Source organism: Rhyacophila brunnea, unplaced genomic scaffold, assembly GCF_057557595.1.
Source record: "Rhyacophila brunnea isolate RB1 unplaced genomic scaffold, BYU_Rbru_1.0 scaffold_8, whole genome shotgun sequence".
Lineage (NCBI taxonomy): Eukaryota > Metazoa > Arthropoda > Insecta > Trichoptera > Rhyacophilidae > Rhyacophila > Rhyacophila brunnea.
In genome coordinates, this window is record NW_028233350.1 from 19214920 (window position 1) to 19229442 (window position 14523).

The 14523-nt window shown below is 29.5% G+C and overlaps 1 protein-coding gene across 1 annotated transcript in view; it reads left to right on the plus strand.

Annotated features, from left to right (window-relative positions):
• The window catches only part of LOC147064004 (neurotrimin-like), a 202315-nt gene that overhangs the window by 153293 nt on the left and 34499 nt on the right, over positions 1 to 14523 (plus strand). Inside the window, exon 5 of the mRNA XM_085958843.1 lies at positions 5286 to 5379. Coding sequence (XP_085814969.1) covers positions 5286 to 5379 — 94 coding nt within the window. The remainder of the gene's footprint in view (positions 1 to 5285; positions 5380 to 14523) is intronic.

Below are 14523 nucleotides of genomic sequence, written 5' to 3' on the forward strand. Positions count from 1 at the left end.
TTAGCATAGTGGTCTATGTGCATGGGCGCGAAACCCGAGAGATTCATCTTTGATTCCTGCGGGGTGTCTTTTCCGAAAAAAAATCTATTGACTAAAGTGTTTTCAAAATTATGTAAGTATGTAAAATAAAGTATTCTGATATTAATAAACCACTAAACTTATTTAATTCAAGATTTGAGAATGTAACATTCTATATATTGAACATACATAATTTAAAAACATATCATGCATACACACACTAGAAAAAAATCCATTTTAGAAAAAAAAATACGACACCTAACTTGATTTGAACCTGTAACCACTGGATTTGCATCAGTGTCTTTTTCTAATTAAGCTATGGGCATCGTGGCGTCGGTTAGTAATTAAGGCATTTAATTGATAGCTACCTTGATTTAATATACAAAACCCGATAGTCAACATTATTAACGTAATTTGATAAGCACTTCATATAAGAACTACTAACATTAAAATCGTCATAATCAAGTAGGATGCCCGTAGCTTAATTATAAAAACACGCTGGCGCGAATCCAGCGGTTACAGGTTCAAGTCCCGTCGGGTGTCGTATTTTTTTTTCTGAAACGGATTTTTTACTAATGGGTATAAATATGCATGAGATATTTTTTAAATTAAGTATGTTCTAATATTCTTAAAGCTTCATTTTTTTATTGATTTCTTTCCACTTAAATAAGGATGCCGTATTTTTATTTTCTTTTTTCACAATGAGTTCCCTTTTTTTCACGTACAAATATTTTTCTCATTCTTTAGCGTAAACGACTATATAAAAAGAAAATATTACTTTTGATACTCAATTCGACTAGATCTTTCAAATGTATAGCAAAACACATTTGAACTTTAATTTTAGCACTCTAAAAGTTAAATGTATGTTTTTAAGTGTTGTTTATTTTCTTTAAACGTTTCCTCCAAACAGTTCCTCTCCTCTGGAGAGATTTATTTATTTAGACTTATCTCTCAGCTCCATCGACATTTTTCTCGCTAAATAAAGTTTCTGTATACATAATATAAATTTACTAATTAATTAATTCTAAAATAGTCACTTATTTTGTATCCCCGGATTTGCGTAAAACCGATTTAAACTTAATGATTACCATTTTTCGAAATCGTTCAGAAAATAATAATACACTCACCAGCTTACTGATTTTGAATAAACATTTCCAATTTCAATAAATAGTCATGTTAATATAGTATTACTTTTAAAAGTTACGATAGCGAAACGTGTAAATTTGCATGTTGGGTATAACGCGTAAAGATCGCAAAATAAACAAATGGATAAGGAAACGCGATGTGATCGAGGTCGCTAAGCAGGTGAAATGGCAATGGACTGTACATATCGCTAGGCGAGTAGACAGCCGCTGGACAAATTTAATGCCGCCAAACAGTGATTTTCAATATTATCAGTGATATATCTACCTATATAGACGGCCTTTGTAGTCCAGAATCTAAAGCGCTGGGCTTACACCAGGGGGGCCCGGGCTTGATTCCCGATGTGGTCATAATAATATATAGTTTACATAATCTAATATTTAAATTCCTCAAGCCTGAGAAAGTTGCCAATGTTATTGGGTTTCACGTCATGTTTCCGTATTTATTAAAGAAACAAAAAATATATATTATAAAAATCTTGCATTATCCGTTTAAAATGATTATGAGTTTCAAAACTTCTCTGATTACTTTCTATGTCTTGCAGTCAAATATGTGGAAACTTCATTGCTTACATTGCTTTACTTCTGTCTATTATATTTACATGTATTTATAATACTGAGAGTGTTTATATAAACACAATAAAAAAACAGGTTTTATTATATTTTTAATTTTCATTTCTTTTTAATTTTTCTCAATAAAAATAAAGATGTAGGTATTACATAAAGGAAAACTAATTTGAAATAACTGTTGTCACGATTCACTAAGCCAACTTTTGTTAATAGGATGTATATAGGCTTACTATATTATATAAATAAATACATAACGTTGAAAAACCTACACATTAGACAACTTCAATATAAGTCCTGGACAAAGCGGAATAAAAATACACATATTTCGCCTGCGTAGCTCTTACATTATACCAATTAAGTTACTGACTAAAATCATTTTAACGTAAAACACATTGGCCGAAATCCGTCCGCAGCGATATTTTTCTTATATGGATGGTTCTAGTGTGTTTACAGATTACAAGATTTTTTTGTTCACAAAATAGCTATGTTTATATTTTTTGCATAGAAAAAACCTTCCCTGGTTTTTATTTAAGTTTATTATTGTAAATAGAGGAGCTACTATTAAATTCATTTTATTTTATTTTCCAAATAAATGTTTTGATGTTTTTTGGATTTATTTATTACTTAGTTTCTTCTCTACATATTATTTATTATGTAATATATTATTCTTAACTATAAGAATAATACATTACAAAACTATTGAATCATATACCTACTGATACATACAAACTACTTTCACGTCACAAGCACTAACTAAGTTAACCCAAACTTTAACCGGGTCGATATGATTGTAAAAGTATGACATTTTTTTAACTTCTCGAGTAGAGAGACAAAACAGTGTATTCTGTTTTGAAACTAAAACAGTAAACTTTTATTTTATTTTCACAACACGCTTTCAACCTGTCATACTTCAAAAACCAGTAACTATATTGCACGATCGCGCGACAGATAAAATAAATTAATATAGGCATTTTGACACGAACGTACAAGGTACAGAAGTTAGCCGTAATGTAGTTTTTCAGATTATTGTATCATTCTACGATATTATGTTACAAAACATGACGTTTAATATGTAATAATATTTTAAAAGGTTCATAAAAACCTTTTTGGTTGACATACAAATATTCATATGAGACTGACTTGACTTTTAAAACAACTGTGAAGTCATAACCTCTAAAGGCAATGCAGCGGAAATAAATTGAGACATTTGAAATATTTTAGGACTAAAAACTTATAATTCATTGAACAGTCTAATCAGATTCAGAGACATTCAAAGATTAAAATTATTAAAGGAATGACTCTCAACAAATAAATCTATGACGCATTCCGATTTTCTTCTGATAAATTTCTCGTTGTGAACATGACAATCTGGAAAGAATGGTGGTTTTAAAACTTAAATAATAAACAAACCTGTGACAGGGCACTGGGTCAAGTCTCTACCTTGAGACAAGCTACGCCCCGTGGTAAGGTATAGAGCAGTGGCGAAGGGTGGAGGTAGGCTGTTAAGATTCGCTATAAATAGTGCACACTAAACTTTGTTAGTCATATGTATTTGTTTTTATTGAACTAAGACTTCAATTTACAGATGGTATTAGTTAGTTTTTAAAAATCAATTAAACCCTGCCTAAACGAAACCATAATAGATTTGGTCTAATTTGGGCAATACGACAAAATTGTGTACAATTTTTCATTCATAGTTATTTGTTTTCGTTGGATTAAAACTACATATTACACATATTTTTGGTTCATTTTTTTGATTCATTAAGCCCTGCGTAAACCAAACTATAATAAATAAAAAATATTATTCTATCTATAAAATACTCAAAGTTATGTATGATTTAATTGCATAATTTTAGATATTTTATAGATAGACATGTATTTTTTGACTAATATCTATTATGGCTTGGTTTCTCAGGGTTTAATTGAATTTTAAAATCTAACCTATACTATCTGTAAATTGTAGTCTTATTTCAATGAAAACAAATATGTATGTCTGAAAAAGTTTAATGTGCACTATTTATGGCGGATCTTAACAGCCTACCTCCACCCTTCGCCACTGGTATAGAGAGTCTGCATATGAGGCGTATATTATCAAAACCTGCTTAACTCCACGAACACAATTGTTGGCAAAAGCGAAAAAACTGCTGTGGGCTTAATTATTGCAAAATATAAGAAAAGATAAAATTAATGAATAAAGAAGTAGATAATAACACGTCACCTGCCGGGTTTTAATTGGACGAAAAATCAAAATGGCGGTTTTTATCTCTGATGTCATTGGTTGTATAGCTATGAGTCTATTTTGAAACTAAACCATTAAGGATTTGAGCACGATTTGATACTGAACATGATTTTCAACATGAATTATCTCTGTATTTAAAGCATTTACGCAAGCGAATGAATATTTATTCTATAGGTATTGCCATAGAGAACAGTTTGGCATTAAAATTTGAAAAAACTCGAAAATGGTCGTTAGGTATCTTTTGATAATAAGGTGCTCATGTGGCTGCAACAACTTTCAAAATGGTACTATACTATTATTACATACGTAGGCCATTTTTTTTTTTGCTTAATTTTCGAAAAATAGTTTTTAAATCATCAGAATATAGCAATATAGTTTAACATTTACAGTAGGAGTTGTAACTTTATATTGAATAATATAGATACATAATTTTAAAATACCTCAGAAAATGGTTATTTTCCAAGAACTAGAAAAAATCGTTTTGAAAAAAATACGACTCCCGACTAGACTTGAACCACTGGATTTGCGACATTGTGCTTTACCAATTAAGTTACGAGCATCCTTCTTAATTATCACGTAGTTAATTAGTAGTTCTTATATGAAATACGTATCAGATTGCGTTAATTTTGGCTATCGTTTTTTTTTTATGTCAAATCAAAGTATCAATTAAGTGCCGTAATTGATTTCAAAAAAGGTTTTTTTTATACTTCCTTTTCTATACTTGTTAATTGTTGTCTATTGAATGAAAATAATTATATTCTAATATAGTACACCAAAGCAGGTATATAAATTATTGCCATTTAATTTGAATACTTACAGAAAATGTGTAGCCAATAGATAATTAACCTACATTCAATAAAAACAAATGAAAGAATATTAATTATTACGTAATCGTAAAAATGCATACCTGATCCAATTTCGTATTAGGATGAAAAATAGCATATTGCCGACAAAAATCAACATACCTAGTCCTGGACCAGCTAGGTGACACTTATGGATTATTAAGCTTTGCCACAGTGCACTTTATTGGACCAAATTATAAACGAAATACGTTTATAATTAGTTTATCATAAGTATCATATTAAGCTTAATACAATTAAAAACCTTAAAACTTGCATTTGCCCTGCAATTATTATTTTGAAAAAATTACGTTAAAATATCAATAAAATAGTAGAGATTCTGTGTTCATAATACTAGTTCGCATGTGAAGGATTATCACTACTGTAGTATTAGGTACATGGCACATTATCTATATCCACTTTGTAGACTACTTGTCTTGTATTGCTGTGAATTGATGCAGTATTTCCCATTTCCAGATCAAGTTTCCGCAACATCGCGACACGGGAATCTACGAGTGTCAGATATCGACAACACCGCACATGAGTCACTTCATACATTTAAGTGTTATTGGTAAGTGCAATATATATTATATAATATTATTAATTATCTAGCTCTAGCATGTGTCGTATTAAAAGTTTAATATAAAATTCAATAAAAAATACATTTCACTTTTAGTTATTTTTAATATTCAAAACACAGTCTTTAAACGAACTTATCACCATTCTATATAATTTATATTACAATAATTACAAGATAAAAAGAATTTTTCATATACCACGTTTTTAAATTTTCTGTTGAATCATATTATATACTTGACAATTCTATGTATTAATAATTTAGGACAAATAAGGCAATTATCAACAAATCATTTTTTTGCTATTTTGCAACAAACAAATATAGAATACTGAAATGTCATTTTGATTTCCACGTATATATTAATAATTAAGTTGCTTGGACCACCTCTTTAGCAACCAATAATAGTGGATTGGATTACGGATTTTTTCCGAAATAACTTTTCATACAAAACAGAATTAACTGAAAATGAATTCAATTCTACTTAAAGATGGCTAAAAGTATTAAAAGAATGCATTGGCACCGTGTTCTGATATATTTTTAAAGTTTCACATGTCTAGCCAGTCGGGAAGTTAGTTAAAAATCGATTGCAAGATTTGTACTGGATAAACAACCACCGGACACATAAGAATACGAGCTAAGAAAAACGTGGTAAAAAATGTAATAAAACCCTTACTTTTAATAAAATTTTCAATTTAATTTAAGCCTCATACTTCGATAATAGTTATTACTACAGAACAGATTAATAAATAGAGATTTAAGATATTGAATGCACGTTACATTTACGTGACAAACTTTATTGGATGTTATTATCACACACATAACTATTGAAAATAACATATTCTTTAACACGCGTTTAAGGTAATTTGATAATATATTCTAAAAGTTTCAAATGTCTAGCTAGTCGGAAAGTTAGTTAAAAATCGATTGCAAGATTTGTACTGAATAAACAACCACCGGACAAACAAGAATACGAGCTAAGAAAACCTTGGTAAAAAAATACTTTCAGTTTCTTGACTGAGATCTTTTTATTTTCAGAAAATATTACTCCATAACTAAGTATTTGGTAATATAAAAATTTTAATTATTATCTTTCAAAACTTTAATAATTTCATACAGATCGACAACATTCCAGTATTTAGAAATTAATAATTCTGATCTAATAATTTGAAGTATATTGACAATTAATATCGGTCTGATAAGCAGAATCTTATTCCATAGTGCCTTTTTCAAAACTATATTTAAGTGAATATTAAAATATGTATACATCCCTGATTTCAGTTTTTTTTTAAATCGATACGTTATTGTACCTATTATAATTTTCCAATAACTGGTTAGTCTCAATAAGTCTGCTACATACTTATAATAATTTATTCCTAAATATGAATATAGAAATAAAATAAATGTTTTATTATAAAGAATATCTTCAATAGACAAAACGATATATAATATGTCTATGTTTTATTTTACCTTGTATTATTTAGTCGATATTTGAAAATTTCAAATGGAATACATATATTTGAATGAGATTGGAATTGGATTTAGTATTATTTGTTATAAAGTATAATTTTTATTTAGTTCAGTATTTTGTCTCATGAGAACAGCTTTATAATATATAAATTAATAGTTGTTTTAATTTATAATTAATGATTAATGATAAATTTATAATACATAAAATAAAAATACGTCCAGCTCCTATATGGCTTAACAAAATTATAAAATTTGTCACATATGTATGATGCCGAGTACCGTTTATAATAATCTGATATACCTATATATAATATATATGTCTGTGTTTTACAATTCAACTCTTGGATTTATTGTACGCTCTCTCAAAAGCACACCTATTAACCATTTACCCGTATATTTTGAAGAGAAAGTTTCATCTCATAACTCAACTAATTTATTTGTCCAAACGGAATATTTCAACGCTTTCTTTGTTGAAGGACCGTATTTTTCACTTAGAGAAGGTATAAATTAAATTAGAATTTAACATTATGGCAACAGCCTGTAGTGGTTAGGGCCTGCGTCACGAACGACCCTATGTGCCACGAAAATAGGAAACCACATTTCTAAAACGGCACTATTTTCGAATTCCCTACTAAAAATAGTTTATTTTGTGAACATACAATTTATTTGTTTTTTTCTTTTCTCTTCAGTCAGCCCATTTTTCATGCATACCATTTTGACAAAAATTTAATTATGTATTTTTCAATTTGATGAAAATTGTTTTTTGTATCGTGCTTAATTTTCCACCACAAACCTCAAATAATATTTTACCACGTTTTTATTAGCTCGTATTCTTGTTTGTACGGTACAGATTTTTTCTTATGCAGTACAAATTTTTTCTTGTTTGTCCAAGATTTTTAACTAAATTCCCGACTAGCTAGAAACTTTTTAGGATATAACAAAACACAACGAAAATGTATCCTTTTAATACTTTTGGCCATCTTTAAGCAGAATTGAATTGATTCTCAGTTAATTCTGTTTTGGATGTTTCAGAAAAAATTCGTTAAAAGAAATATTTACTACTCACTATTATTGGTTGCTAAGTGGGTCCTAGCAACTAAATTATTAATATATATGTGCGTTTCTTTGAAAATCAATATGAAATGTAAAATGACATTTCTGTATTCTATAATATTTATTCAGTATTTCTATCAAGTACAATAAAAAGTTTTTATTAATACATAGAATTGTCAAGTTTATATGATTCAACAGAAAATTTAAAAACTTGATATATAAAAAGTTCTTTTTATCATGTAATTATTTCTTAATATATTCGCGTTCTTCTTCCTTCTCCAATATATTGTAGTAAGGCCCAAATTGATTCATGGTCTCCTCATTATGTCGCATCCACCAAATAAGATCATGCGCTGACCCATCCCCCTTAATCCCCCTCCATCACAGTTGGTCCTCAGCATCAAAGATCCTTAGCACCATTCACTTCCTCCATTATTTTCCCAGTCTATCTATCTGTCTACCCAGTCTATATTATAAGTCTTGATCTATCAGCACGACTTTTCTCCGTGGGCATCCAAGTAGGTTGTACAATCTTCTCTATTACATAATACTATTTACTTTACACTATCACTCTCCAACATCAGGGCATATGATAAACACATTTTACCATTTCCTTTCCCACGCTTCTTTCCATAGCTCGTTAATCGTTGTTGTAGCAACATTGTAGGGTGAAATATGGCCGGTTACGATGACGAAATCTTAATGACATCTTCCAGCTACGTGATGTAACATTTTGATTACTCAATTTTAATTATGCATACCAAATATAACATTGTGTACCTACCCTTAATATTCCAAGAATATTTTAATATAAACGAATACTTTCCATTTTCTAAATTGGATAAAGATTGTAAGTGGCTTTATTTGTATGAGTTGATTTTCAATTATTTCAAATCATGTAAATAATTGTATCTCTTTTCCAATAAAGTTTATTTTCGTAATCGAGAGTTTTCAAGGTTGGCTTCTTATTAAGAACAAAAACGACCCAAAAAGCTTTTCTTTTACAGTCATTAAATTAATATTATTATTGTCCATATTCTATTAAGGATTTAATAAAATGTTTGGCAATGAAAAGAAAGTGTCTTTCGTCTAGACTTAATTAAAATTATAAAGAATAATATTAATTACAGTAATACCCATATTTTAATCATTAGCAAAAACTAATTAGATAATATTTTATTTAATCTGGGTTTATATAAATTTAAACGGCAAAAGCATATTTTTGACACATTTTCTTAATTATAGTTAAGTCCGTCAAAGGAAAACAAATTAATAATTTACAAAATATTAACCAGTATCGTACTATAAATAGAAAAGACTATAATATTTAATTAAAATAGTACATCACTATGATATTACTTTTTCGGTAAGGATAATTGAATACATGAAATAAAATAGGCATTAAGTGCCAGAAAATCGGAAAAAGTGAGAATGCAAAATTTTTTTTATGTGCCATCGTCAATATCCTAAATACATGTCTATGCGCAAAAAAAACTATATTAGAGCTTCTATAGATATTCGAGAACGATGGAAAGTCTTGGTCGCTTAAAGGATGACGAAATTCAAATGTGTTCACGATCCTCAGTCACGAGTGTACGACCAAGAAGAGAAGATATTCAAATATAACTTTGTGTCTATGTAAGAGGGAACGTGTTTATTTTTTTTAAATAGACACTAAGTGCCGTTTAGTCAATATCCGTCATTAGACATAGTTCTTCGTTTTCGATAAGGGGGGACATGCTCGTCGAAGGTTAAATTTGAGTTTTTATTGTATTTTCAAACCATGATCCTGGACACTCCTTAAACGTTGTAGATAATCTATTTATATAATTTTGAAGCGTTATTATCTTTTATAATTATTTTAAACATTTGATGACTGCATAAAGTATTTTTGTTACATAAAATAGTATTCTTTTAAACCTCTCGCTCTAATGTTTTAGAATATAGTCATATTTCGGTACATAACTGTGCAGTGGTGTTAAGATTTTTTACATTTATTAATTTTTAAACGCATTTATAAAACCATTAGCATAATTTATTACGAGATAATTTTTGTAAAATATTCACGATAAAAAATTATATTGATAATCTCTGTGATCCCAAATTTGACAAGAATTAGGCATTTTATTATTCAAAAAATCGGCAAGATTAACAAATTTGAAGATAATTCTAAAGATATTTATTATAAGCTATGTTTTTGACCATTCAAGTATGATAAACATCTTATGAATAATGATTGCTTTATAATAATTATTGACCTAGGAATAAGGTAGTGTTTTTTTGAAATACGCCATTTCTTTTGTCATTCCCCAGTAGTTAAGCTACAACATACGGCCGTAGCCATAAATTGACAAACTATAATTAAAGTAGGGAGTAAAATTATGTTATTGCGCGTGTTTGAACATGTACCTAACCAATTTTTTTTTTTATTTTTTTTTAAACGGTACATGTTCAAACACGCGCGTTAATATCATTTTACTCCCTACTTCAATTATAGTTTGTCAATTTATGGCTACGGCCTTATGTTGTAGCTTAACCACTGGGGAATGACAAAAGAAATGGCGTATTTCAAAAAAACACTACCTTATTCTTAGGTCAATAATTATTATAAATCAATTATTATTCATAAGATGTTTATCACACTTGAATGGTCAAAAACATAGCTTATAATAAATATCTTTAGAATCATCTTCAAATGTGTTAATCTTGCCGATTTTTTGAATAATAAAATGCCTAATTCTTGTCAAATTTGCGATCACAGAGATTATCAATATAATTTTTTATCGTGAATATTTTACAAAAATTATCTCGTAATAAATTATGCTAATGGTTTTATAAATGCGTTTAAAAATTAATAAATGTAAAAAATCTTAACACCACTGCACAGTTATGTACCGAAATATGACTATATTCTAAAACATTAGAGCGAGAGGTTTAAAAGAATACTATTTTATGTAACAAAAATACTTAATGCAGTAATCAAATGTTAAAAATAATTATAAAGGATAATAAGGCTTCAAAATTATATAAATAGAATATCTACAACGTTTAAGGAGTGTCTAGGATCATGGTTTGAAAATACAATAAAAACTCAATTTTGACCTTCGACGAGCATGTCCCCCCTTTTGTGCTTTTTTCGTAGTGCCTAATTCTTGTCAAATTTGGGATCACAGAGATTATAAATATATTTTTTTATCGTAAATATTTCACTATATAATGTTAACTTTATTTTTACTAATGGTTTTATAAATAGGTTTAAAAGTTAATTAATCTAAAAAATCTTAACACCACTGCACATGGATGTACTGAAATATGACTATATTCTGAAACATTAGATCGAGAGGTTTCAAATTATACTATTTTATGTGATAAAAATACTTTGTGAAGTCGTCAAATGTTTAAAATAAATATAAAGGATAATAAGGCTTCAAAATTATATAAATAGACTATCTACAGCGTTTAAGGAATGTCCAGGCTTATGCTCTGAAAATACCATAAAATCTCCATTTTGACCTACGTGGGGCATGTGGGCCCTTAACACTAGATACGCGGATATCAAAATAATATTTAAAAATGTTTAAATATTGTATACTTATACATATTCGTACTTACTGATAGTACTTAAAATATATTTTATCAACATAATTAAGTAATGTAAAGTAAAATAATGATTTAATTTTAATTCAATCATAAACCGCTTTACCCTAATATAATCTGAGGAATTATAGTGCCTGTATACATGCATGAATTTACTTGCACGAATAGTGTGTATTTTAAACTATCGCGATAATAACTGTTTACACGTTAAAGTGCTGACTGTCTCCAATATCATTCTTCAAGCGTAAGCAAGACGCGATGTTGTCATCATATTGGTGCTATTTTTGACAGATTCAGACAGGTTCAGTCAAGTTTGTAGAAAATCGGTAGACGTCACAATATTTAGTGCGGTGTAGTTCGTATTTCTTCCGGCAGGTTCATCACTATCGTTCTAATGCTATTGCGCACCGCCATGCAAGGACCAATAATTATTGCGTGAAAATTGAGAAGCTTCTGAACTTTTTTGATACATGCATGCAATCTTGCATGATAATACGTGTTTACACGTATATTTTCTTGTTATGGCTGTGATAATACGTACTGTCAGCAGTAAATCCATGCACGTGTATACGTGAATTTCATGAAAGCATTAATTTATTAAGACGGCACTTCAGTGAAACGGCAAATAATTTTCAACTATAGGTGCGACGAAATTTTGGACTGGCTGGCAATCGGAGAGCGAAGTCGAGCTGTGAACACGTCAATTTGTTTTGTGATGGCGACGGGGGTATCAATTCTTAAATCGTGTAAAGATGACTAAAAAACGTTACCCATTTACTTGAAAAAGAAAACATGTCAATGAATATATTATTATTATTATTAGTAATAGAACAATAAACATAACATTAAATGGACGCATGTTGACTTTTTATGACAAATTATGTTTTTTTCTGCACGCGTTATTTGCACAATCTTCGCGATCGTTTTAGACCGTGCTCCAGCTGAAGTATAGCCTTAAGGTGATTCATCAGTGAAACGGCAAATAATTTTCAACCATAGGCGCGACGAAATTTTGCACTCGCTCCCATTCGGAGAGAGAATGTAGAGCTGGAAACGCGTCATTTTGCTTTGTGATGGCAACGGCCGTAATAATTCTTAAATCGTGTAAAGATGACTTAAAACGTTACCCATTTACTTTAAAAAGAAAACATGTCAATGAATATATTATTATTGTTACTGATAAAACAATAAACAGAACATTAAATAGACACATGTTGGATATATAAGACAAATTATGCCTCATTTGCACCCGCGACCCGCAATCCGCGCATCGCCTAGCGACAATCTTTTTAGACCGTGTCTCAACTGAGGTATGGCCTTAAGTGATTCGCTATAATTCAGTGTTCACTCACATATACAAATTTGTTTGTAGAATTATTGCCCAGTACCTTTCTTTAGAAATCCATATAATTTTGTTAACCTAAAGCTATTCATATACAGATAGTCCAATTCGAGCCAATTCGCAATAAGAGCAACGTTAATTATTTAACGCTCTGTTCAGAATTCGGCTGATATCTCTTATCTGATTTAGAAAGTTAACGCTAACCAGGCTCTTCCATTAGGACTCTCTGAGTTAAGCCACTCAAACACACCAGCATTAGATAGAATTATTGCCTAATGCTTTTTAACTATTCTCAAATGAATGGAGGAGTAGTTAATTTTATTTCAACTGGAGAGGAAACGTTTTATTTCGCCACAAAAAAAAGAATCTCTGATTCTGTATTCGAAGTAATCCAAAATAATTACAAGATAAAAAGCACTTTTTATATACCACGTTTTTAAATTTTCTGTTGAATCATATAAACTTGACAATTCTATGTATTAATAATTTAGGACAAATAAGTCATTGTTGCTATTTTGCAACAAACAAATATAGAATACTGAAATTTCATTTTGATTTCCATAGTAACGCACGTACGTATATATTAATAATTTAGTTGCTAGGACCACCCCTTTAGCAACCAATAATAGTGGATTGGATTACGGATTTTATCCGAAATAACTTACATACAAAACATAATTAACTGAAAATGAACTCAATTCTACTTAAAGATGGCTAAAAGTATTAAAAGAATGCATTGGCACCGTGTTCTGATATATTTTTAAAGTTTCACATGTCTAGCCAGTCGGAAAGTTAGTTAAAAATCGATTGCAAGATTTGTACTAGATAAACAACCACCGGACACACAAGAATACGAGCTAAGAAAAACGTGGTAAAAATGTAATAAAACCCTTACTTTTAATAAAATTTTCAATTTAATTTAAGCCTCATACTTCGATAATAGTTATTACTACAGAACAGATTAATAAATAGAGATTTAAGATATTGAATGCACGTTACATTTACGTGACAAACTTTAATGGATGTTATTATCACACACATAACTATTGAAAATAACATATTCTTTAACACGCGTTTAAGGTAATTCCATATTTTTCCAGTACCACCGTAAACACAGTAAACTACACTCAGTAGGGTAATCCAGTCTCCATTAATGTTGTGTTTCCAAGTTATAACTATCGGAAAAAGCTATTTTTCATAAACAGTTAACATAATATTAGTGTTATATATATTTTTCATATTTCATACCTAGCTAATAACAATTATTATCATTCCATAATGTAAAGGGTTTATACTCACATTGGCTTAATGCCTAGAGCGATGGCTGTCTTTGTATAAATACGAAATCGTGGGTCGAGGGTTCGAATTCCCGCTAGTCAAAAAAATAATGTTTTTTTTCTTGTGTATTTGATCAAGTGTAACGAGCCAATGGGTTGGGCGAATATATAAAATAAAACTGTTTATTGTAAAAAAAAAGTCTGTTCACTAAAATTTCACTCTGTGGTGTCTCATATTATGCTGTGCATTTGATTGAACATAGTAATTTACTTTTTTAACAGGGTTTAAAAGGGTTTAGAAAAATTAGTAAGTACTCTCGTAGGTATCTGTAAACCTCATGTGTGTTTATTTGTGGGTCATGTCAATTTATTTTAGATAGCGTCGTGGGTCCCAGGTTCGAA